Consider the following 25,514-nt stretch of genomic DNA (forward strand, 5'->3'; position numbering starts at 1 on the left):
GTTTGCTAGACTATTTTCCAGAGAGGAAGACTGAGAATTTGTAATCCTCTTGAGTTTAACTTCAGATTCCAGGCTCAAATGACCACCCCCTGCCCCCTTCTAAAAAGGAGAGTCTGCCTGGCAATGTTGTGTTCACACAGGCGAGTCGTTGTCCTAATCACTAATGTCCTGCTGTTTGCTCACGCCAGCAAAAACCCGAGCAGCTGACTTGTTGGTGAACCCCCTGGATCCTCGGAATGCAGATAAAATTAGAGTAAAAATTGCTGACCTGGGAAATGCTTGTTGGGTGGTAAGTAGAGTTTGCTTTCTAAAACATTTTGGTGGTGAATCTGTGTGAGAAGAGACATTTCTTTCTGTGTTAATGCCTCTGTTTCCCCATGGTAATGCACGTGTTCCTTTCCAGCATAAACACTTCACAGAAGACATCCAGACGCGGCAGTATAGGTCCATAGAGGTTTTGATAGGCGCAGGTTACAGTACACCTGCTGACATTTGGAGTACGGCGTGCATGGTAAGAGCGGCCTTGGCCATTTTCTTTTTGAATTGGCATTGGGACGGGCAGATGGTCTCAGTTCTGAGGATGAGAGTCATCCATGGTGGAAGAGTTCTCCCCAGGTGTACCCTGGGAGGGTTAGTTTTATTGGGCTTGTGAACTGCACTCTCATTAAGGCAGCCCCCACCCCGGGAATCTAAGGGCTGTGGTGATGCAGGACTTGAGGTCATTGTTCCTGGCTGCCAGAGCCCTCCCCTCCCTCAGGCCTGGGGAGAAGGTTACCTCGGCTGAGAGTCTGCAGTCCTTCCCACTGGCCTCTCCCACACCCACCGGAGATGTGGAACGCCTTGTCTCCAAGGGGTTTCTCTGCACCAAAGCCAAGTGTCTCTCCCTGTATAGAGCACACGCTAGAGAGTGTACTGGCGTATTGTCTGTCCTGCGATGCCTGGGCGCTTGTGAGGAGAACGTATTTTCTGCTCAGGGCTGTGGGGCTCCTGGTCCCGCGTGCTGTGTAGCAGACCCATTTCTGCTGCAGGTTTGCGCTTCACCAGCTTGGTTGTGGGTGACTCTTCCCCCAGCCCCACTGGGTGTCTCCTGGCAGTTCCGTCCACCCCGCACCGGGTCCTGGAAACCTGGGTCCTTTCTCTCTGTGCCTTTGCTTTTCGTTCCTGGGCTGGAAAAGGCAGGGCTTGCATGTGTGGCTTAGTGTGGGGTGCTGTGCTTGTCCTGTTTCATACCATTTTTTTTAACCCAGGTTCTCCTCTAACATATTTTTTTTTTAAATTTTTTATTTGACAGAGTTAGACAGTGAGAGAGAGAGAGACAGGCAGAAAGGTCTTCCTTCCATTGGTTCACGCCCCAAATGACTGCTACAGCCGGAGCTATGCCAGTCCGAAGCCAGGAGCCGGGTGCTTCCTCCTGGTCTCCTATGCAGGTGCAGGGGCCCAACCACTTGGGCCATCCTCCACTGCCCTCCCGGGCCACAGTAGAGACCTGGACTGGAAGAGGAGCAATCGGGACTAGAACCCAGCGCCCATATGGGATGCCAGTGGCACAGGCGGAAGATTAACCAATTGAGCTACAGCGCTGGCCCCTCCTCTAACATTTAAATGAGAGGCTGTGGATGAAGCTTAGTATTTGTCTTCTCACTAAAAAATGCAATGCAGAATAAATGTGATAGTTTTGTTTTTCTAAGGGTAATTGAATGGTTCTTACGGACTCACTGAATTTTATGTCCATTTGTGCTGCAGCAGAAGCGCTGTGTTAGGCACATAGTGCCCGATGGTGTGCGCAGAGCTCTGTGCTCTGCCTTGTTCAAGGGGATGATTTGAGGCCAACACAGCAAGGGTGGGCAGGGCCTGCCCTGTGGCCTCAAATCCCTCCTTGCTCTGATGAGTGACACCAGCTGATTTTAAAATTGTCAAAAATGTACAAAGCTGTTCAGTGAACATCAAACACCGAGTCCCTGCTTTAGCTGGGCCATGGGTGAGAAGGGTTGAAAGCATTGGAGGGCTTGTGGTGGTGCCTTTGAACTTGGAGACTGCTGTGTGGAGGAGGCACATGCCTCACATTCTGTGTAAGTCCTGAGGGCAGCCGAGGTGGAGGCTGGACACGTGGGCGGCAGGGGTCAGGCCAGAGGGAAAGCAGCACTTTGAACCGTGTGGGCTGCAGGGAGCTGTGGGGCATTTCAGGACACAGCGAGGACGCGGAGCACGCTCCCCCAGCAACAGCGGAGTGGGGTGGGGGTGTCAGTGCTGCCCCGTGTAAGGCTCGGAGAACTCTTTCAGCTCTGAAATCTTTGGCTTCTCATTTCGGTGATAACAACCAGAAAACCAGGATAGGATCGCAAATGTAGCAGGATGGCTGGTGGAGCTATCAGTGTGGCTCTGTACCGGGTCATCCCCCTAGCCTTCCATAGGTAAGGATTTGTCTTCACCAAACGCCCGTGTTCTCCCAGCCTTCTTGAAATGTGGTGGCAGCAGACATGGTGGCATTCATGTCAGTGAGCACTAGTGAGAAAGAGCGTTCCTTCCGGCCCTCCTCCCACCTCCCACCTTCCCCTTTCCCCCCTTCCCCAGCCAGTGCTGCTCAGGCCACTCGTGAGGCTCCCTGCCCCTGGCCATTGCTTGTTGGAAGGCGACAAGCCTTCATCTCCTGCACACTCCAGCCCCACTGGGAGTCCCTTTCTTCTTCCTGGAGAACCTGGTAGAGAGGAGGCAGTGCTTTCCCACCCCTGACTCACCTGGGCGGGCGTTTCAGGAAAGAGACGTTTGGTCTCCAAGAACAGAGCTTGGTCCAGGGCGCATCCTTCCCTGGGGACTGAGCCAAGTGCACAGGGAATCATAAAAAATTCCCAAGTATTAAATGGTAATAAAGGTTATCTTGAGAGTGATTTACCTTTCATATTCTTATAGCTACCAGCATAAAAGCATCTTGTAAAGTACTGAAGCTGATGTTTTTATAGTTCTGTGCACTTGCTGTGTTGTGCATATCATTATCTGTTAGAAAAATCGAGCTGCCCCTCCAAGAAGCAGGCCTAGAAAACATGATGGGGGAACCTTCACCTTCTTCCTTCCTTTTCAAAAAAAGCTTTCATTGATGGGTTTCCTCTGGGATTTTGCTGGAGATACACGGTTGCTAATAAAAACAGTCATCTTTTAAAGAACATTCAGCTGATGTACTCAGCTATTAGGCAGCACACCCAGATGAAAATAATTTTGAAAGTGAAAGGATATAGCCAGCATAGGTGTCAAGGATGGGCTCCAGACACATCAGGCACTCTTGCTGAAACTCACTCCAAGTGGCTTCCCAGGACCTCTCTGGCCCAGTTGGGTTTTCATGTTCCTCTCTGGGGATGCGCCCTGATCCATCCTTCAGTGAAGGAGGAACCTGGCCCTGAGGACATCTCAGAATAGCATAGTCTCATTCAAAATACAAGTGTGGAAAGAAGTAGAAATGGGATTTTGTGTGTTCTTTTTCTCCTTTCATTTGTAAACACTCGACTACAGAGCAGTAATAATTGCTGTCTTTGTATATCATTAGCAAATTAAACTTGTGGTCCTGAGCTTTTTTTACGGAGAGCAGGAAAAGGGATACAAATAGCCTTTCCCACACACCAGCATGCCTAGGGTTAGCCAACAGTAGCACAGGAAGCAGCTCTTCATGACGCCCACAGTCACATCCACGGCGTGCCAGGCAGTGCGCCTCATCTGGCCCTGAGGATGAAGGAAGAGGGGTCTGTTTTGGTTTTACGTTGTCTGTTGGTAGAGGCAGATTGAATGAAATGATGAAGATAGACAATGAGGTGATGAAGATAATCTTTGATTATTAATACACAAAGGTCTTTGCTTACAGAGAGCCACACATCTACTAAAGGGCTCTGATAGCATGCAGTTGAGGGCTGTCTCTGGAGTGTGGCAGGCCTGGCTGAAGCCTCGTTCTGGCGTGTACAGAGCGAGTGGCTGCCTCCATCTACCAGGCCTGCCCACAGTGCTGCTGACTCACTGGTGCCTCGACCTTGTCTCCTGCAAGGGGAAGGGAGTCCACAGCCCATATAGCTTCCACTAGAAGAGACTGGAGAACATTCCAAGCACTGCTTTGTAGGAGGCTCTGTGGGTTGATTCAGATGCACGTGCGGCGCCGGTCTCCTGTATGAGGAGAGGAAGAAAGCCGGGACATGGGGGCCAGCATCTGTGCGGTGCTTAGCATATCTTCTGTTGTGTCCTAGGCATTTGAGCTGGCAACAGGAGATTATTTGTTCGAACCACATTCTGGGGAGGACTATTCCAGAGATGAAGGTGAGTCTTGCTTCCCGCTGAACGCCCCCCGTCTGAGTCTGCTCCCAGCCCTGAACTCCTGCAGGGGATTGTGTTTTTAGCCTGAAATAGAGCCATATTTGGGTTTTCAAACACCAAATTCAGATGCCTTTCCTTTGAGTTTGAAGCCCCCTCAGCTTCAGTGAATGGGCAGAGGCTTCAGGCCCTAGGCAGCACTGCGGAGAGCCCTCAGGGCCCGAGTCCATCTCTCCTGCTGGCTTCCTACTGGCAGGAGCCTGGCCAGCCAGGAGGGGTGAGACTGTGCGGACCCTGGAGCTGTTCCGCGGTCCTTTTGCCCACTGATCTGCTGCCCATTTCTCTGTCCTGTTTGGGAGCTGAGTTGAAAACCTGGGAATTCTGGCCTGAATTCCATCTGTGCGCCTGACCATCTCCATGCTTTATTTGCTTGCGATGCCGAGGTGGCCTGGGGTGAGCTGGCATCAGTCACTGTTTCTGCTCCAGATGGTGCCTGAGGCCCTCCAGGCCCGCCAGCCTCTGCATGGATGTGCTGCAGACATTGTTGATTTGAATCTATTTCTGAGTTTTTACTAATTTCAATTTTTTCCCTCTTCTTTTGTCCCATCCTTCCCTCTGCCCCTCCCATTCCCATCTCCTTTTTTTCTCTCCTCCATAGACCACATAGCCCACATCATAGAGCTGCTAGGCAGTATCCCAAGGCACTTTGCTCTATCTGGAAAGTATTCTCGGGAATTCTTCAATCGCAGAGGTAGTACCTCTTCTTTTTGAAAAGCGCCACGATGCAGACAGAAACGAATGGCAGCTGTTGATTATAGCATTAATGGTGACAAAGGCATTTCTTCTAAATTCAAAAGGCAACCCAGCAGGATTCCTATGCTGATTTAAAAGTTGTCCCGGAAGACTGCATTGGCCCTGGGCTGCAGTCACCGTGTGACGGCCCCTCTTGGGGGCCCTTGACCATTGGCTGCCCCCAAGCTCTGGGTCCTGAATCTGGCTGCATGGGGAGAGCCTGTGCTTTTGATCTTCAGGTCGCGCTCTGTTTCTGTCTGCGCGGGCGGTGGTAGCGTCTGCATGCAGTGTACTGATTAAACTGTCGTGTGTTTCTGTTTTGCTGGCAATGTTTCCCAATGCAGATCACATAGCATTGATCATTGAACTGCTGGGGAAAGTCCCTCGAAAATACGCTATGTTGGGGAAATATTCCAAGGAGTTTTTCACCAGAAAAGGTAACGGTATTTATGCAACGCTAATTTTCAGCATAATCCTCTCCCAAAAGGAGAAATTGTGCATTCGTGTTTGGGCAGTGGAGAAAGATCTGGACTTTCACTACAGGGGAATTCTGCTGAAGAAAGCTCTCAAGAATTAACGCTGAACCAGCTGATAATCTGTGGAATGAGAATTTTGTAAGAGAACAACTGCCTAAAATCCTTTCTCTCCTCCCCCTCCTCTCTGCCTCCCAGCACATATCTGAGTATTCAGGTGCTTGTAAAAGGGAGTGTAAGTGGTTTAGAGACCCGCCATTCTCTGTGCTCATGGACCCTCTGCACTGGAACAGAGGCAGCCTGGAGACCCGACTCATGAGTGTCCCTAGGTGCCCTCCACTTGGCCTGTGCCTGTGAGATCCCATGCACATGAGATCCCTGGAGATCCAGCCCTGTTTTCCCATTGTGTTCATTCGCACTGTTAATGATAGGCTGAATGTTGCAGTTCTCACTGATTCAGTTGGAAAACATCCCCAGAAACCCAGGAATTATTTGTTTGTTTATTTTTCAAGACTTCCTCCCAAGTGCTATTAGATTGTTCCTGTGATGGACATTCCGGTCCTCTGAATTCAGCGCACTTGTGTGTGTGTGTGTGTGTATGTGTATATTTTTGGTCACAGCCTCCTTTAGGAAAGAACTTTCAGAGTTGATGTGTGTAGGTCATGGAGTTTGTAGAAATGTGTGGAAGTCTGTCCTGCTTCAGCTAAGTTTGGAGAGGCAGTCTGGCTTCTTGCCTGTGACATCAGGGGTTCTTGTGGAGCAGTAATCCTGTGTTCCCACCGGGCGACGTCCACTTGGCAGGCCTCCTTTTGTCCTGTAAGTCACATTGCCCTGTGCCGTGTGACATGGGCAAGGTCTGAGGACTGACCCTCCTGCCTGCTCCAGGCACCTTAACCCTGCCTCAGCTTCTCCAGCTCCCCCACTGCAGGCTACTTTTGCGCATTAGTCATGAAGTGTAGGCCTTTTTCTCTTTACCTTTGTAAGACATAACAGGAAAAGAAATGGTCAGGAAAAGCCATTTGTTAGAGCACCAGCATGCGTTTCTGGTTTTGAGCATCTCAGCCTTGAGTCTGGGCCCCAGGAGCCAGGTGCGGGGCTTCCCTCCCAGCACAGATGCTCCCAGAGCTGCCAGGCTGTGCAGTAGTAGTGCTGGGATTTAAACTTGCGGTGAGGGACATGGCAGGTCATCTGTAAACCTAGGCTTCCTCGTCTGTGGGCAGGGGATTCAGGTTGGGGCATTGTTACAAGACGCGTGAGAGGTTGCCCAGGCAGCCCTTGGCACAGCAGGACTTGGTACTGCTGAGGCAGAGTTGTGAACAGCAGCCACTGGAAGCTCGTGACTCTGCAGACCAAGTTTCCACTGGAAAGTTCCAGAAAAGTTTATTCAAAAATGGCTGAAGCGAGGAAGAGCTCTGGATCTTGTAGGATTCTGTGTGGCTTGGGGAGGCAGGCTCCTCTTGCCACATTTCTGGGCACTTCCAGGGTTTGTGAGAGACAGCCTGGCCTGGGGAGCAGCCATTCATGGTCAGAGGTGACTTGGATGATAGGTGACCTGTGAGTTATCTGCCTGGCCTGCCATGGAAGTAGAGAATCTCAGCCTGGTGATGCCCTAAAAGTGGGAGAAGAGCCCGGAGGTAGTGCTGTAGCACCTGCCCCTCTCTTGGGGGCGGTTGCAGAGGTTGGAACACTCTTTCCCCAGCACAGGCATCTGTTGCCTGCCAGTGAGGACCTACAATTGGCAAAGCCACTCCATGGCCAGGACCATGCTCTGTATCTCTTATTTATCCATTGTCTTGGGACTGGTGCCTGGTGGGGGTGGGGGTGGGGGCAAGGATTGAGGACCACATACTGTGTACAGTGGGGAAGAGGGACAGAGGACACTGCTTCCATGATGACAGAACAAGTCACTTGGGTTATTGGGAGGTGCTGGTCCTGGACTTCCTCCTGGAGGCAGCTGCTCTTAGGCTTTCGTGCCTCTTGGGCTTTGCTGCTGGCCTGGAGCTGAGACCTGAGGCCCTCGCCCGCTGGATGCTGGCCCAGAAGCAGGAGCAGAGTTAGAACCTTTCTTCACCTGTTGGGCAGGCACCCCTTCAAGGCACAGGTTGAACAGTGATGCCTGGATGACCCTTATCCAGGTGGCAGGGTAGGGGTGGGGTTGGGAGCCGTGCCCTGGCACCCTCCTGGCTGGGAGGCATTTTTCACGCTGGCTTTGCTGCTGGCACAGCTGTGCAGATTTGTGGCTGCCGGACACTGTCATCACCCTCACTTGCCTGATTCTTTCTGAGCCTCTTGTTGGAAGGTGGCCTAGGAGTAACACGCATTTGGACTCTCAGTGTTGCCGTGTTGACCAGATTCCTTTCTTCCCTTCTTAGACTCAGAGGAAGCATTCATGACTAGCTGAGAAGTCCCCTGAAAGACGAGGGCTTGGGACCTGAGTTCTTTGCTGATAATTGTTTATGTGGAGAGCAGAAGCGATTTGGGGTGAAGAGAAGTGAGGGCCACTCGTGAAAATAGATTTCACCACATCCCCTAGGAGTGGGGATGGTTTCCATGTGGCCTCCCAATTAATGTCTGGATATATATTTTGGAAATAATGAAATCTTAAAGTGTATCCATGTAAGGTTTTTTTCCAAAATACTTTTGTACCAAAACGAATCAAGAGAAAACCAGATTGAAACTTAGCTTGCCACAGTTGCATTTGCCAAGTGGGTGCAGCTGGAGAGGAGTCTGACAGGAGCTCCCTCAGCTCCTTGGGTTCTCTGGGGTGAGAGGAGTAGTTGTTGTTGCTAAAGCAGAGTTACAAACAGGAAACACTGTCAGCCGGCAAGTGAGCAGACAGCATCCGTGCTTGGAAACTTGGGGAAAATGCAGGGCAGGCGGCAGCGAGGGCCAGCGTGGCCAGCATCGTGCGCCACGAGCTGACCTCCCCTCGCCTGTAGCGAGAAGCCGTGATCGTGCATGTTTGAATCATTCCTTGCTGGGGAGGTTAAACTTGGCCCTGAAATGTGGGTTAGGGAGGTTACTACTGCTTTTACCCTAGTGATGTTAATTTGCTGCTTGTTCCTTCAGGTGTGAACATTAGCCCTCGGTGAAGATTAGGGGATTAGATGTGATCGGATACAAGCTAACACCTCCCTGGAGTCTGTCCCCAGGAAGCGTGCAATCCACCGCAAGGTGGTAGGGGGAGAAGCAGTACTGCCAGGAGCAGATCTCTCTCGTCTGTGCTCTCTGACCCGCAAGTGGCCACCATTGGTCACAGGCTGTGTTGAGAACAGATACATCAAAGAGAGAGCTAACTTTAAAAAAAAATATTTTATTTATTTGAAAGACAGTTAAAGAGAGAGGTAGAGCCAGAGACAGAGACAGAGGTCTTTGATCCGCTGGTTCACTCCCCAAATGACTGCAATGGCCAGAGCTGAGCTGATCCGAAGCCAGGAGCCAGGAGCTCTTCTGGGTCTCCCATGCAGGTGCAGGGGCCCTTGGGACTTTTGGGCCATCCTCCACTGCCCTCCCAGGCCACAGCAGAGAGCTGGATTAGAAGTGGAGCAGCTGGGACTCGAACTGGTGCCCATATGGGATGCTGATGCTGCAGGCTGGGCCTTTAACCCACTGTGCCATAGTGCCAGCCCAGATACCCTTTTTTTTTTTTTAAAGATTTATTTTATTTATTTGAAAGAGTTAGAGAGGTAGAGACAGAGAGAGAGGTCTTCCATCCACTGGCTCACTCCCCAGATGGCCGTAACAGCCGGAGCTGTGCCGATCTGAAGCCAGAAGCCAGGAACTTCTTCCAGGTCTCCCATGTGGGTGCAGGGGCCCATTGACCTGGGCCATCTTCTACTGCTTTCCCAGGCCAAAGCAGAGAAGTGGATCAGAAGAGGAGCAGCCGGGACTAGAACCAGCACCTGTATGGGATGCTGGCACCACAGGCTAGGGCGTTAGCCTGCTGCGCCACAGTGCCAGCCCGATACCTAACTTTTTAATAAGAAGAAACTTGGTTCCTTGATGGTGGCACTGGTGTACTGTTGTGTTTGTCAGACTGAAGACCTTATATGCATTTGAGAATTTGAAAAGTGCAATATGTACAAGAAGCTTCTGTGTGGCAGCATAAAAGTCCACATTTCCCCCTTATATCAGGGACAGCATCAGGGCAGTGCTGTGAGGTGGGTTAACAAGGAGCACAGGGGAGGGGAACCCGACAGCTGATGCAGCTCAGAGGCCAGGGTCGGGTAAGGTGCTGCATCCCCTATCGGAGGGCCTAGGATTCAGGCCCATCTTGGCTTCTGACTTAGCCTATTTTATAGCATGGGTCACTTTATAATTACCATTATTCACTGAGATACAATACCAGGATTTTCTTTATAATCTTCCTATGTGTAGTTTGAAATCTTAAATGCTCCTGTGTTTAATTCTAACATGGTCTATGGGCAGAGTAATTTCTTTCATAAATCACTTAAACTAACATTAAAAAAATATGATGGAAGTATTTAAAAAGCACTCTGGGGCTGGCACAGTGGCACAGGGAGTTCAGGTGCTGCTTGGGGCATTCTGATCTCATATTGGAGTCCATGGGATCAAATCCTGCCTCCACTTGCACGCCAGCTTCCTTCCTGCTACCGCACAGCCTGGGAGGCAGCAGGTGATGGTTCAGATACTTGGGTTTCTGCTGCCCACATGGGAGACCCGGGTGTAGTTCCTGGCTCCTGGCTTTGCCCTGACCCTGTACTGGCTGTTGTGGTCATTTGGGGAGTGAGACAGTAGATGGAAGATCTCTCTTTCTCTGTCTCTGTCACTCTTCCAGTAAGTATAAAGAAATAAGTGGACCATTAGAAAGCTGCAGGGGTGGTCTGCGGCTGCTGAGTAAGTCTCTCCGCAGAGGGAAGAGACCTTGCTCAGAGCTGCTTGTTGTCAGATTGCAGCTCTGCCAGGGTGTCTGTCGGGCACGTCTGGAAGCCGGAGGGCTGCTGGAGGCCAGGGCCTGGTATGAGACTTCCACCAGGCCTGCTGAGCGCCTTTGCACGGATGTGTGAGACAGTCATGCTGAGGGTGGCAGCTCCTGATCACAGGACAGGCTAAGTGACATTCATTTTCTTCAGGCAAGGGTTGGAAGCAGGCTACTAGTAGAATTTGTCACAATTTTAAGTATCCAGTTATCCAGAAAATTTATTTCAGTGAAACATAACCTTTTTCTAAGAGAAAAAGTTAATGTCAAAATCCTTTTGTTTAAAAAAATTTGTTTAATATTTATTTGAAAAGCAGAGTTAGAGAGAGGTCTTCCATCCACCCCTGGTCCACTCCCCAAATGGCTGCAATGCCCGGGACTGGACCATCCTGGAGCCAGGAGCCAGGAGCTTCTTCCAGGTCTCCCACATGGGTACAGGGCCCAGGGATTTGGGTCATGTTCTACTGCTTTCCCAGGTGCGTTAGCAGGGAGCTGGATTAGAAGTGGAGCATCGTGGGGCTGCACTATGGCGCAGCAGGTTAAAGACCTGGCTTGAAGTGTTGGCATCCCATATGGACCCTGGTTCAAGTCCTGCCTGCTCCTCTTCCAGTCCAGCTCTCTGCTGTGGCCTAGGAAAGCAGTGGAGGATGGTCCAAGTCCTTGGGACCCTACACCCATGTGGGAGACCTGGAAGAGGCTCCTGGCTCCTAGCTTCGGATCGGCATAGCTCTGGCCATTGCAGCCGGTTGGGGAGTGAACCAGTGGATGGAAGACCCCTCTCTGTCTCTACCTCTCTCTGTAACTCTGTCTTTCAAATAAATAAATCTTTTAAAAAGAAGTGGAGCGGCCGGCGCCGCGGCTCACTAGGCTAATCCTCCACTTTGCGGCGCCGGCACACCGGGTTCTAGTCCCGGTCGGGGTGCCGGATTCTGTCCCGGTTGCCCCTCTTCCAGGCAAGCTCTCTGCTGTGGCCCGGGAGTGCAGTGGAGGATGGCCCAAGTGCTTGGGCCCTGGACCCCATGGGAGACCAGGATAAGTACCTGGCTCGTGCCATCGGATCAGCGCGGTGCGCCAGCTACAGCGCGCTGGCCGCGGCGGCCATTGGAGGGTGAACCAACGGCAAAGAAGACCTTTCTCTCTGTCTCTCTCTCTCTCACTGTCCACTCTGCCTGTCAAAAAATTAAAAAAAAAAAAAAAAAAGTGGAGCAGCCTGGACACAAAGCAGTGCCCATATGGAATGGCAGCAGTGGCTTTACCTGCTGTGCCACAGCACTGCCCCAATGTCAGAATTCTTTAATTTGGGAAGGAGCTGATTTTAGAGTAGGAGCAAGTAGTAACCTTATCAACTATGAGGGCACTTCAGAAATTTGAGGAAAATGGAATTAAAGGTAAATTTAGGGCCGGGGCCGCGGCTCACTAGGCTAATCCTCCGCCTAGCGGCGCCGGCACACCGGGTTCTAGTCCCAGTCAGGGCGCCGGATTCTGTCCCGGTTGCCCCTCTTCCAGGCCAGCCCTCTGCTGTGGCCAGGGAGTGCAGTGGAGGGTGGCCCAAGTCCTTGGGCCATGCACCCCATGGGAGACCAGGAAAAGCACCTGGCTCCTGGCTCCTGCCATCGGATCAGCGCGGTGCGCCGGCCGCGCCGGCCATTGGAGGGTGAACCAACGGCAAAGGAAGACCTTTCTCTCTGTCTCTCTCTCTCTCACTATCCACTCTGCCTGTAAAAAAAAAAAAAAAAAAAAAAAGTAAATTTATTTTGGTGCAAAATAATTGAAATCCATGCACACCAGGAATCTTTGCAGCCATCATGAAAGTGTATGTGTTAGTCAGCCGCTCACTAGACAGCAGACTTGGGAAGGACGGAGGCTTGCTGTGGCTCTCAGTTCTGGGGGCTGCAGGCCGAGCTCAGGTGGCCCTGCTCACGCAGCGCTGGTGGTGGCCCTTGGCCTTCCAGTCCTGAGGCTGTGCAGGGCATGATGTGGCCAGAGAGACGGTGCATGTCTGTGCTGCTCCCCGGAATGCCACCATCATTTGGTTTGGTTGTGGGGCTTCTTCCTAACCCCCTCATCCAGTCTCATTGCACCCCAGAGCACTGGAACTGGGTGAAGTTTCCACCCACTTGGTGCTGTTAACCCGAGACTTTGGGAGCCCAGCCTTTAACACATGGGCTTCCTGTGGAACATTGGGCATCCACACACGTCTCTAAAACCATAGCAGCATGTTATGAAAAAACTGTGCGTGCGTTTCAAAATTTTCTTGCACCAAAATAAGCTTGTCTTTTAATTCCGGTTTTCCATGAACTTTTTGAAGAACCCTGATATTTATAGGATAGCATTAAAAATTTTATTTACTTTTATTTGAAAGGCAGAGCAACAGAGAAGGGCTGGGTAGGAGAGTGGGGGAGAGATCACATAAATTGGTTCACTCCCAGAATGGGCACCGTGGGCAAGGCTGGGTGAGCCAGGCTGAAGCCAGGAACTGGGAACTCCATCCAGGTCTCCTATGTGTGTGGCGGGAGCCCAAGCATTCAGGCCACACCTCCATTGCTTTCCCAGTCGTATTAACAGGGAGCTGGATCAGAAATGAGCAGCCAGGTCTGGAACCAGCACTTGGGTAGGGGATGCTATGGTTGCGGAGAGTGGTTTAACCCATTGGGCCACAGCACTGGCCCCAACCTTTTTTCTTAGATTGAGTGTGAAGATTTGTACATAAAATTCTAGGGTCTATGTGTGTGTCTCTGCCTGTTTTTACTTACAGAGTTGTCCACATGTCTACGTAATCCACATATTTTTAGGGACAGTTGAGTGTTCCGGGTGTTCAGGAGCTGTGAGTGTTGACGGTTACCCTGCCTGTCGCGTGTTCTGCTGCTGCAGACTGCCCCTTTGCACGTGGTTCTGCTGTGCGGGCTTACCTAGTCAGAAGTGTCTGAGGCACCTGTGGCGCTCCTGGCCCATGTTTTTATCACTTTAGAGTATGGCTGTTAAAACGCAGCTGTGAAGTCGTCCATCATGGGACAGCTTCTCTTTTCATGTCTGATTGTGTAGTTGACCCTCTGTATTCTTGGATTCTGTGTGGATAAATACAGCCAATTGCAGATCAAAAATATAGTCCAAAAAAATTTCTATCTGGAACAGGTATTTGGCACAACAGTTAAGATTCTACTTGGGGCCGGCGCCGCGGCTCACTAGGCTAATCCTCCGCCTAGCGGCGCCGGCACACCGGGTTCTAGTCCCGGTCGGGGCGCCGGATTCTGTCCCGGTTGCCCCTCTTCCAGGCCAGCTCTCTGCTGTGTCCAGGGAGTGCAGTGGAGGATGGCCCAGGTGCTTGGGCCCTGCACCCCATGGGAGACCAGGAAAAGCACCTGGCTCCTGGCTCCTGGCTCCTGCCATCGGATCAGCGCAGTGCGCCGGCCGCGGCGGCCATTGGAGGGTGAACCAACGGCAAAGGAAGACCTTTCTCTCTGTCTCTCTCTCTCACTGTCCACTCTGCCTGTCAAAAAAAAAAAAAAAAAGATTCTACTTGGGACACCCACATGCCATGTCGGAGTGCCTGAGGTCAAGTCCTGGCTACCCTGTGCTTTCCAGCTTCTTGCTAATGCACACCCTGGGAGGCAGCAGGTGATGGATGGCTCAAGTAGTTCGGGTCCCTGCACCCATATGGGAGACCTGGGTTGAGTTCCTGGTTCTTGGCTTTGAGTTGATCAAGCTCTAGCTGTTGTAGTCATCTGGGGAATGAATCAGTGGATGGGACATGTCTGTCTGCCTTTAAAATAGACAAGGTTGCTTTGGAGAGCCATCATGAATTTAAAAAAAAAAAATGTATCTGTACTGAACATGTACAGAGGGTTTTTTTTGTTGTTGTTGTCATCATTTCATCATGTCAGCTGCTCACACAGCTTTTACATTGTGTTAGGTTTTGTCAGCAATCTGGAGATGGTGCAGTATCCGGGAGAGTATATGCAGGTCCCATCTGCAGACACCTGCTATAAAATAGCGTTCTAGCAGGGGCCTCGAGCAGCTGCACATTCGTATCCTTGGAGGGTCCTGCAGCCAGCAACCCTCTGTAGCGCACTGAGGGATGATTCGAGTTTGATTCTTGAGAAAGGATCTTAGTTGACAAGCTGCTGCCCTCAGAGATACTGTTTGTTGTTGTTCTGGGCAGATGGTATTTCTCTGCCACCAGTGCTTGTTTCAGCATGTCACAGGTGAGTTTTCTTGGTTTGTGACCATGGCTGTGCTGAGGATCAGGATAGCCCCAGGAAATGGGGAACCTGTGAGAAGCCCCTCATGGAGCTGGTGCTTCGGGGCGCTTGCTTTCCACCTCTCTGGGCGCTCTTGAAGTCAGTCTCATGATTGGCTGTGGAACATGATCCAACTGTTGTTTCCCTCCCAGCCGCGCATCCTAGCTAAGCAGCAGTCAGTAATGTTCATCAGGTGGATGGGCCTTGCTTTCAACCCTGTTCTCCTGTTACTGAGCACTTGTAATTTTGCACAGAGTGGATTTGAGGAGGGGGCGTGGGGTGAAGCACCAGGGTCTGTCTCCTTAGGCTGATTTTCTGGGCCTGGAATTCTGGCGTAGAGGGTCTTGTTCTCCCTTAGCAGAGAGGGAGGCCCTCCCACCTCTCCCACTGTACATCATGTCCTCCTACCCACAGATCAGACTGCGGCTCCATTTTTTTTAAAAAAAGATTTATTTATTTGAACGGCAGAGCTATAGAAAGACAGGCAGAGAATGAGAGAGAGGACTTCCATCTGCTGGTTCACTCCCCAAATGGAGGAGCCAGGAGCTTCCAGGTCTCCCACATGGGTGCAGGGGCCCAAGGACTTGGGCCATCTTCCGCTGGTTTCCTGGGCCACAGCAGAGAGCTGAATCGGAAGTGGAGCAGCTGGGATCCTGGCACTGCAGGCGGCAGCTTTACCTGCTATGCCACAGCGCTGGCCACTGTGGTTCAGTGCTTACGCTGGAGCTGGAAGCTTATTTTATACTCCAACCCTGTTAACAAGAAACCGTCAGAAAACACTCATTATCCAGAACCCTGTGCAGATGCAGGGGGATGGTGTGGACATAGCAGTGGGTAAGCGCACACAGTGCTCAGGCGAGGCGCAGCAGGTGCTGACAGGGTCGTGGGCCATGTCCCCTTTTGTTCTGGGATCCTCTGTGATTGTCCTTTTTTGATATTAAAGGGGGAGGGCAGTGGATTTCTAAATTGAGCTGAAGAAATGAGTGAACCAGACCCAGCAGGCACAGCGCTGCTTCTCTGCTCTGCCTATCACGGAGACAGATGGAGCTGGCTGGTTACCCGACAGCAGGGGAAGTGGGCTGCTGCCCACGTGCTTCCTCCCTCCCTGCTGAGGCCTGGCTGGGGGCAGCTGCGGCCTCGGCCCCTGGCTCCCCCGTACCGTCTGTGTCTGTAGCCCTGGCTCAGGACGCACTCCTGGAACTCGAAGGAGACCTCCCCCTGGATGGGGCTGGGGTGGCCTGTGATGAGTTGTTCCGCAACTGGAAACATGACTTTGGCCCTGTTACGAAGAAAGCCCTTAGCTTTCTTAGTTTGTTAGTCTTTCTGGTAAGTCGGAGCTGCTGGAACCCTTACATTTTGAGAAGTGTAACTTCAGGGTTCACAAATGGATGTCCTGGAGTCAGGGTGGACATTGAATGCAGGTACACGAGTGCTGTTTGATTTGGGTTGACCTCTGAAGCTGTGCCATCCGGCACGGGAGCTTCCAGCTGCGTGTGACTATTTCAATGTAGGAAAATGAAAATTACAACTTTAGTACTCCAGTCACACCAGTGCATTCCAAGTGCTACTTAGCGACTTGTGACTAGTGGCTGCCATCATGGCCAGCACAGATGAAAAGTACAGCTTGTCCATTTCCCAAAGTTCTGGAGGGAAGGTCCTCCCTTTTCTCTTAACTAGGGATGTGCAGAAATAATGGTACAAGGAACTCAACTGGTGTACGTCCTACAGCTTTTCCTAAGCGTGCTTGCAGATTGCAAGATTCCAGGTTGGCCGTGAAAACAGTCTGGGTGCTCAGTACACCTTCTTTATTTAAGGCACCTCAGCTCTGATGTGAATGAACCATTAACCCCAGTTTGCATCTGCTGAGCTTACTTGAAACATGACCTGGTCATGGGTACATTTAATGATGATTGAGCGGGGCGGGGCGGGGAGGCACCTTTTTTGTTGTTATCAGAAAGTGTCCAGCAGACAGGTTGTCTGCTTCCGGAAAAGCCCGTGGCTGGACCAAGTGTGGGAAGTGCAGGATCGGAGCGCTCTTGACACTGGCCGTTCTTCCCCCTAGGAGAGCTGCGGCACATCACCAAGCTGAAGCCCTGGAGCCTGTTTGATGTCCTTGTGGAAAAGTATGGCTGGCCCCACGAAGACGCTGCGCAGTTCACAGATTTCCTCATCCCCATGCTAGAAATGGTTCCAGAGAAGCGAGCCTCTGCTGGCGAATGCCTTCGGCATCCGTGGTTGAATTCTTAGCAGATTCTACAAATCCAGCATTCTGTGCTAGCACATGTTTTCCAGTGCATTGGACCTAAACGGGGACTCTCATTCTTTAACAGGATTGCAAGTGAGCTGGCTTCATCCTCAGACCTTTATTTTGCTTTGAGGTACTGTTGTTTGACATTTTGCTTTCTGTGCACTGTGGTCCTGGGGAAGGGTAGTCTTTTGTCTTCAGCTAAGTAGTTCACTGACCACTCTCTTCTGGAAACAATAACATGTCTCTAAGCATTGTTTCTTGTGTTGTGTGACATTCAAATGTCATTTTTTTGAACGAAAAATACTTTCTCCTTTGTGTTTTGGCAGGTTTTGTAACTATTTATGAAGAAATATTTTAGCTGAGTACTATATAATTTACAATCTTAAGACATTATCAAGTTGGAACCAAGAAATAGCAAGGAAATGTACCATTTTATCTAATTCTGGCAGAGGGACGTCATTCCTGTATGATAGTGCATGTGAATGCGCTCTGTGAATGTGAACTCCCACCAGGTGTGGGACGAGGACTCAAGTGCAGAACAGCTCCAAGTCTCGAGTGCTTTACAGCCTGAGCCGCATGCGGCAGATTTTACTGCTCCGAGGAGCTGTGCAGACTTTTCATTCCCTAACAGTCCGTTCATGTTGGACTCGAAACGAAGTGGCTCTGGTTTACAAGGTGTCACTCCCCATATGGCACCTTAAGGAAGGAAAAGACATGCTTCTCGTTCTAAAATATGCATTATGATTTAGCAGTCCCATTTGTATTTTTTGCATATTTCTAAAAGTACCTTTAAAGGAAAAGGGTGATTTCCCTTTAAAAATGTGATGACTGGGTACTATGTGGTATTGCCTCCTCCAAACACTGTTAAGTTAAATACATAGATTAAATTGGACAAGAGAAACATGTTTGGTGTGTGGAATGGAAAAAAAAAAAAAGAAGCCTCTGTTTTTTCGAAAAGCTTGGTCGTGTTTGTCTAGCACACGAGGTATGGGGTTTAGAGTTTGCAGTGCAGTGGGCAGAACGCTCCTCACAGCTCGGAGGTGACAGTGGTCACGCGCATTCTGTGGCTAGAACAAACTGTACGCGGTTGCTCATTGCCTTTCCATGAACGGAGTGGAGAACATGATTTTCCCTTTGCAGGTTGCACACAGTAGTGTCTATGCATTTCCTCAAGATCAGTTGTAGAATCCAGGACACAAACCATAGTAGGCAATACGATTTTAGAATGTAACATATGAGGTATGTTTAGCCTCTTTTAGAAGTCAGTGGAGTGAATGTCTCTTTATTTTAAATTTTACATTCTTAAGGTGCCTCGTTTTTCTTGACTTTGTCCATTAACTTTTACCCATATGCCTTTGCAATAACTAGATTGTGAAAAGCTAACAAGTGTTGTAACAATAACCCATTGTTTGAGGTGCTTGCAGTTGTCTTAAAAATTAAAGTGTTTTGGTTTTTTTTCCAGCCATTGCCTTGATCATTGCCCTATATTTGAAGTGATAAAATCATCATGACTTTCTACCAGGGTAGTGGCATCAAAACTAAAGGAAGTAGCAACATTGCTGTCACAGCAAATACAGTGCAGAACATGCATTAAGGCTTATCATTAGGGAATAAAACCGAAGTTTTGTTATGGGCAGAAGTGTTCTGGGGAAGATGGCTACAGTATAGGTTCATTACCTAGAATTTCAAGTGATCCTTTCTCATCTTTCATCAAAAACATAGTAACTGTATTCTATTTGAACATCTCAGACTTTCGTTTTTGAAGAACAGCATTCACCATGAGAGAACAAGACACATAATCCTCTAAGGAATTAGCTCTAGCACATGCCACCATGAGGTAGAGTGTATCACCCATCCGTGTAATGTGCATGGACAGTTTGTCTAATAAGGCTTTAGGTTACCTTTTAGATTGTGTGACACATGGTAGCTGTGGACCAGTGAGGCTATCCACGATTTCCATAGGAAACATTTTTACAAGAACCACAGACTATGTATGTCTTCCCTATGTCTGCAAGAATTTTTACCAGGATAGTAGTGCACTTGAATGAAATTTTTTCTAATACAGGTTTTAGCGTACATTGGAAAATAAACTAGCTTAATTATGAATTTTGAGGGGGCATCCTTTCAGGTGAAAACAGCCTCATCAACAGTGTAAGAACAATTGTTCTAGAAGGACTACACATTTGTGTTAGGTCTGGTCTGGTGGTTGGTTGATGAGGAATGCATATGAGCTAATTGAGAACTGATGGCTCTGCAGCTCAGAGCAGTTTCATTTGAATCTTGTGTTGTATCTTTTGAGTCCATGTGAAGTCTTCATAGAAAATGACAAGCTGTAGATGATGTATGTGATTATAGTGGATTCGGAGGCTGGCTGGCTGGAAGTTGGCAGAGCAGCCACCCAAAGGCAGAGTAAAAGTATACGATCTTCAGGAAGACAGAGATGCTTTTCAGGTGAAAACTGATTTGTTTCTTCCTGTACCTGGACCATACAGGATAAAGAAAGGAAACTTTTTTACAGGAGTACAGACCTTCAGCTTGTATTGATAATTATTTCTTAAATTCCACTTTTCCCTCCCATTTAAAAATAATTCTAAAGAAAATTTGGTAGGTGACAGCATTTGAGAGTAAAAAATAAGATTTTGCAGTTTACACAAAAGCTTTTGAATACATTAATGTACGTAGTAGCAGAATTAAAAACTGAGCAATTAAAAATTGTTAGAAAGTTGGTCTTCTCAAAGAGGTGAATTTTGAAAAAGCTACCAGATGTGTGATGTGAAGGCATTTCTTTTCAGACAAACATGTCAGAGCATCCCGTAGTGATTGCTGAGTGGAATTGTGTGTGACATGGCAAGGACGGCACACTTAACCAGTGTTCTTCTAAGATGTGAAGCTCATTTGGGCCCTACTGTGCCGTGTGCGTGCACCGTCGTTAGCTAATTCTCAAAAGGAAATGGAAATTAAGTGAAAGTATAAAACACAACTTAAAATACTACCAGATCTCATTCAGTCATTTTTAAGTTTACTTTTTTTTTTTTTTTTTGATGCAGAAAATTTGTATACTGTGCCAATGAAAACTCTGTTGACAGTCATTACTGTTGGATATACTGTAGTCCTTCTGAGAGGTAGAAGACAAAGGCTGGGAATTTTTTTTTATTTTTCCAATACTATAACTAGCATTTTCTATTTCAGCAATAAAATACTCACTTTAGAGGTCATTTTCATTTCACTTGAATGCTAAGAACAATGCCTTTTTCCTTAATTTTATACACCCTAGACAAATTTAAGGAAAGATAACTTCCCACGAATTTTTTTAAAAAAAACTATAGATGCTAATGTTAAGGTCTTTAAGTCATTTCCAATCACTAGGTCCCTTCTGTATTCTTGTGTTTTAGGCAAAACTCTTCATATTTCAAAACAGTTGTAAATTGCAGTCTATCACTGTTATCGTGTATAATGCGTTAATGGTCTGGATTAATTTTGTTGATGTCAAAATTCTTAGTAAATTTACACAGCATGACCAAGTAGTTTTCCTGTGGCTCTTGCTCCTGCAAAAATGTCAAGTAGGAACCATTACAGGAACAATCTTATTGCTTCTAGCTACCATCCAACCGAGGTAGTAGTTGCTAAAGAAAATTGAAGGCTCCTTACAAATTGTATTTGGAATCTTTTGTAAAAACACTTGAACAGACCTCAGTCTTAGAACTTGTACAGAACAATTTGGTAAAACTGACATAATTGTGATTTATTAACATGAATTAAAATGCCCAACCAGTGCTTCAATGTGACAGTATATTTAAAATAAAAAAAAAGGAAATTAAAGGTCATGTACTGTACTACTTTCACAAAGATCACACAGTTTTGCAAGACTTGTCATATGTACAATGCTGTATACGAAAGGAGAAAAGCTGTAAGCAGTTACATGCGCAGGAGAGACGCAGTATTTACAGTCTTTCAGGAGACAATAGAAATCGTCTGTACAGTAAATTACATTTTGCTTGCAAATAACCAGTAAAACAAAATGAGCCATGTCCACACCAAACTATAAAAATCTGTATTGCGTTTTTATACCTAAGATGCACCCACAGAACTGCTGACAGAAAAAAAAAAAGTCCTCATAGTGCCATTACTTAGCTGTGTACTAATGCACATGTATAAAATAATATAGAAAATATTCACTAAATGAATTTAATTGCAACAATAAAATTTAAAGATCATGTAGCATTAAACCTACTGCCAGAAAAATAGCTGGAATGTTCACTTACAAAATAAAAGATCCTAATACTGGCTTAACAGCACATTTTTAAAGGAATTTTGAAAAGCAAAACTGAGAAAAATACAATGAAAGAGCACTGGTGTTTTTTTCTTTTCTTTTTTATACAAAGTTTCATGTACAAGCTTTAAAAAGTACCTTTAACAGGTACATATGAAATATACAGTTTATCTTACAGAACATTTTAAAAAATGTTTTTGGAGTCCATTTTAATGCCACCCTGAACCATGGTAATTGTTCTGAAATGTTGGTGGCACCTGTGCTCTGTGAATTGGAATCTGTCCAGGTACTGGAGATGCCTGTTGAGGTCCTTGAACCCCATGTGGCAGGGCCACAGAGCCAGGATGAGGACAGAACCCTGAAGCAGTAGGTGTTGGAATACTGTTTGGTCCTTGGGGCTGGAGATGAGGACCTGCGACTGGTAGTGGACAGTGTGGCCCTGTTCCAGAAGGCTGGTGTTGGGGTCCCGGTCCCAAAGTGGTATGATGTGTGGCTTGTGAGGGGTACGGTGGCACAGCTGGATGAGCACTTGCTGGGAAAAGTGGAGGTCCTTGATGGGGTGGGTGATGTAAGGCTTGACTTGACGTGGTGTGATGCCCAGCAGCCAAAACACTGGAAGGCGGTGGGGGCGGGGGTGGGGGCGGGGCCGAATTTACAACATGCTGGTGTTGTGCTTGTAGACCTTGAAGTCCTGGGGAAGGATGGGGCGGTGGGTGGTGATGTGGAGCTGGCCCAGGTGGGGGAGGGGGTGGTGGTAAGTGGTGCCCCGCAGTTTGAGAATGAATGTGCGACCCAGGGGTGACGGCATGAACAGGCCCTCCCACGTGAGCCACAGAATGTTGCTGATGGGAAGTGGGCTGTTGCACAAGGTGGGGTCCTGGAGCAGGTGGTGGCGGAGGAGGGGGTGGGACTACAGCAGCAGACGTCTGATGGTGAATGCTAGGGTTCTGAGTGGGCAGAAAGTGCCCTGGAGTAACATGGTGTCCTGGAACTGTTTGCTGGCTTGTGGTGCCAGGAAGTGCTTGATTTGGTCCTGATGTAAACACAGTTTGTTGGGCAAGACTACTTTTGAGCTGATTATAATTCTGGAAGCTTGCAGAGGGCTGCTGGTTTTGATAGTAAGACGAAGAAGAAGGAGGCGGAGGGGGTGGAGGAGGTGGCGCCGTGCCGTTCAGGCTTTGGGGGTTAAACTGACTGTACGTTGCCGAAGATTGTCCTGAGGGGGTCTGGGTAAATAACGCTCCTGAAGCTGCCTGCTGAGTGCTGGCTTGGAGGTTCTGTGCTGTTGGATAAAAATTCCTCTGAGGCTCTCGCTGAGGTGTTCCGACTTGAGGTGACTGTGAGTGATGAGGCCTGTATGGAGATCCTAACTGCTGGGAAGGCGGCTTTGGTGAAAGGTAGCCATGCTGGACAGGGGTGTGAGGCGTAGACGACTTGGGAGGATTTTCTATATGGGGTGATGGAGGACAGTGCAATTTCGTTGGGGCAGAAGGCAGCTTCTGTGAGAGTTGCTCAGATGAACTGCGAAGGTGTGGCTGAGGAGGAGGGTTCTTGGAAAGCGCTTGGGTGTTACTTGGTAGCTGTTTCTGTTGCAGCTCTGCTTTTAGGTGAGCACTGTTCTCAGCTTCCGATACAGCTGCTGCCTCCCAGTGGGGATCTGGCTGCGTGAGAACTTTGCCATGTGGATGAGCAGGAGTTACAGGTCCCGGTGAACCAGGCTATGAAGAGAAAACAAATCATACAAACTTTATGTAATGACAGAAACTTAAAAACCATTTTATGTGCCTTGAGTTGGACTCTTGTTGGTTTTTAAATATGAATTTTTAAAGAAAGAAACTATACAGGTTGAGAATGGTCCATTTTTATAAAGGGTTGAGTTGTTGAAAGGTCACTTTTTTCAGTAGCTGTAACAAGTTCTCAAGTAAGATTTATTGGAGAAAAGATGAGGAAGCAGTCACAATGGTCTTGAAGTTGTATCTGCCTGTTTTCCTTAAAGCAGTGAAACCTGTTTGAGCTGTACACTCTAAAAGAACTCTAACAACCTTAAACTTCTAGAGAGTTTCAATTCCATAATTGAAATTTCTACACCCAGTCTAAGGATAAATTTAGTTGGGTAATGTTTTTACTTCTATTTTTCATTCCTCTTCATCATTTTCCTTGAAAACTTATTAAATAATCCAAGACTATTTAAATGCATGTGATCTTTAAAAAAAAGAAAAGAACTCAATACTGGATCCTTCATTTATAGTTTACAGTGCTACCCACGGCATATTAGATGCTCACAGCCTTATGACCCAGAGTGGACAAGCACTCCTGTTAAACGGCTGTCCTCTGACCCTCTGTGTCTAGAGCATTACCTGGCTGGCCACGACAATGCTATGAATTTCCCAGATACCATCAGCACAGAGACAAGTGGAAGCTGCTGAGGTGTGCTTTGTAGGAGCTTCAGTGTTCCATTACAGTTGTCAGACACAGTTCATTGTGGCAGAATGAATAAAGCAGTAGACACAATTGAGTATATCTGATAGGAACAGTGTCCAGAATTCACAAATTGCTACTTGCTATAGCAGAAAAAAAGTCTGTCTGCGTATTACCACTCTGAATGCGGGCACTCAGAAGATCCGTGCAGTTACCTTGCTCATTTTGGAAGGGCTTTTACAAGTAATCTGAGAAGTATCTGGGGACAGACATTCGTTTGTGGTCATGGGTTCTGGATTCTCAGGATCAGCATCTGTAAAGCAGAAGAAACCTACAGTAAATGTAAAATTACATGATCAATACTGCCTTCTAGTAGCGCTAGAAAACACTGTACAGTGTGCTTTTTAACAAAGGCTGTCTTTTTTGGATTTAAAAAGGTATTTAAAACAATAACCATGATCGGTCATCTGCTTACTGACCTTCCACAAGTTCACTGAAAGAAGGGACTAGGCCCTTAGCTTGCAACTGGGGAATGTGATTTGAATGAGATGAAGGTGAAGACTGAACATGACTCGGTGAACATGACACACAGGGTGATTCGCCCCCTGGAGATGAAGCAGAGCAGACCCAAAGAGCGCATTAGAGCTGCAGAGAGCGCAGTGCAGTGGAGCGGACGCAGCTCTGCTGAGGGAAGAGCGCACTTACCGCCGTCTTTGTCTTTGCGGTGATCACTGAGCAGCAGAGCTCTCTGATAACTCCTCTCTCTCACTTGTTCTACTGAAGTGGAGGCGGTCCTTTAAAATAAAATCACAGCATGCTCAATTCAACGAAGCTACTGCCAGCTAGAATATGCTTTGTCCTTTGATCAACATGTCTTCTCAGACCAAGGCTTTGGCTCTACTGGGAAAATACTTGGGTGTTGAGCTTTGAAATCAGCTAATCTGTTGTTCTGCTAACTGTTCCCCAAACTGAGATTTTTACGTTTCCGTTGACCTGAAGAACTCAGTCAGATTCCTTTGTTCTCCACCAGTTTCTTGGCGAGAAAGGAGGAGGGAGGAGTTGGTGATAGCATAGAATATTAACTTTCAAAAAATGCCACTTGAGATTATTAAAAGTGCTAATTATACCCCTCACAACTGGCCTTGGGTCAGAACTGTATGCTCTCAGGGGAGGAGGAAGCTTAGGACCCAAGGAGCAATGTGGACATGACCCAGCCTATCTGTGGCTGCTTCTGTTCCTACTAAAGAAACACCCTTCTTTCAAGGTAACTGACAGAGGCTTAGAGAAGACAACTTGCATGAAAAATGTGAACAAGTTATCAAGGAGTAAAAACAAGCAGCTATTTAAACCCCATCAGCAAAGAGCTTTCAAAATGAGGACCCCAAACCAGTATCTGCCTACCCCTGGGAGCTGACCAGCAAATAAGCACAACAGGTCATTAACCCAAAGCTGGTACTTCCCAGAGTAGCAGACTTCCAAACAGGCTTACCATTGAGCTTCTGGGTCATTCTTCTCCGTGGCAGTAGCTTCCTTAACAGGACAGTTATTGCTGGTTTCTTCAAAAGCAGCACCGTAAGCTGCAGCTGGTGTTGGGAAGGGCAGGCTAGCGGGGTTTTGGACTTGCTCCCCAGCCTCACTGCTGTTGGCGCACCCATCGCCACTGGTGTTGCCCATGTGGCCACTTGCATGAGGTGATACACTGACCAGTGCAAAGTTTTCGGACTTAGAGCCACTTTTCCGAGCTTCACGTTGTCTCTTACGGTATTCTAGCAGAGAAACCTTAGGCAAGAAACAAAAATGCAGATCTTTCACACTTGACTCAAATGGTAGAATTCTTTTTTTTAATCTTCTA

General features: G+C 48.1%; 2 protein-coding genes across 37 annotated transcripts in view; one reads left to right on the forward strand and one right to left on the reverse strand.

Moving 5' to 3' along the window:
• SRPK2 (SRSF protein kinase 2) overlaps positions 1–18,435 on the forward strand; it is a 280,381-nt gene extending 261,946 nt beyond the window's left edge. For 15 of the 26 annotated variants that reach the window (XM_051849705.3, XM_051849701.3, XM_051849707.3 and 12 more), the window contains 6 exons: positions 189–289; positions 404–511; positions 4,221–4,290; positions 4,943–5,035; positions 5,421–5,513; positions 16,789–18,435. In XM_051849705.3, coding sequence (XP_051705665.1) covers positions 189–289; positions 404–511; positions 4,221–4,290; positions 4,943–5,035; positions 5,421–5,513; positions 16,789–16,973 — 650 coding nt within the window. In that variant the 3' untranslated portion in view covers positions 16,974–18,435. The remainder of the gene's footprint in view (positions 1–188; positions 290–403; positions 512–4,220; positions 4,291–4,942; positions 5,036–5,420; positions 5,514–16,788) is intronic. The other 11 variants (XM_051849710.3, XM_089328483.1, XM_051849714.3 and 8 more) reach the window with 2 other exon arrangements.
• A 1,536-nt stretch (positions 18,436–19,971) lies between these two features.
• KMT2E (lysine methyltransferase 2E (inactive)) overlaps positions 19,972–25,514 on the reverse strand; it is an 84,393-nt gene continuing 78,850 nt past the window's right edge. For 6 of the 11 annotated variants that reach the window (XM_017342740.4, XM_070071173.2, XM_051849696.3 and 3 more), the window contains 5 exons: positions 25,152–25,441; positions 24,368–24,456; positions 24,142–24,267; positions 23,878–23,975; positions 19,972–22,962 (listed from right to left, as the gene is read on the reverse strand). In XM_017342740.4, coding sequence (XP_017198229.3) covers positions 21,454–22,962; positions 23,878–23,975; positions 24,142–24,267; positions 24,368–24,456; positions 25,152–25,441 — 2,112 coding nt within the window. In that variant the 3' untranslated portion in view covers positions 19,972–21,453. The remainder of the gene's footprint in view (positions 22,963–23,877; positions 23,976–24,141; positions 24,268–24,367; positions 24,457–25,151; positions 25,442–25,514) is intronic. The other 5 variants (XM_070071170.2, XM_089328482.1, XM_051849697.3 and 2 more) reach the window with 2 other exon arrangements.

The sequence above is a fragment of the Oryctolagus cuniculus genome, chromosome 3 (assembly GCF_051225735.1).
Source record: "Oryctolagus cuniculus isolate XC-2025 breed Fujian yellow rabbit chromosome 3, ASM5122573v1, whole genome shotgun sequence".
Lineage (NCBI taxonomy): Eukaryota > Metazoa > Chordata > Mammalia > Lagomorpha > Leporidae > Oryctolagus > Oryctolagus cuniculus.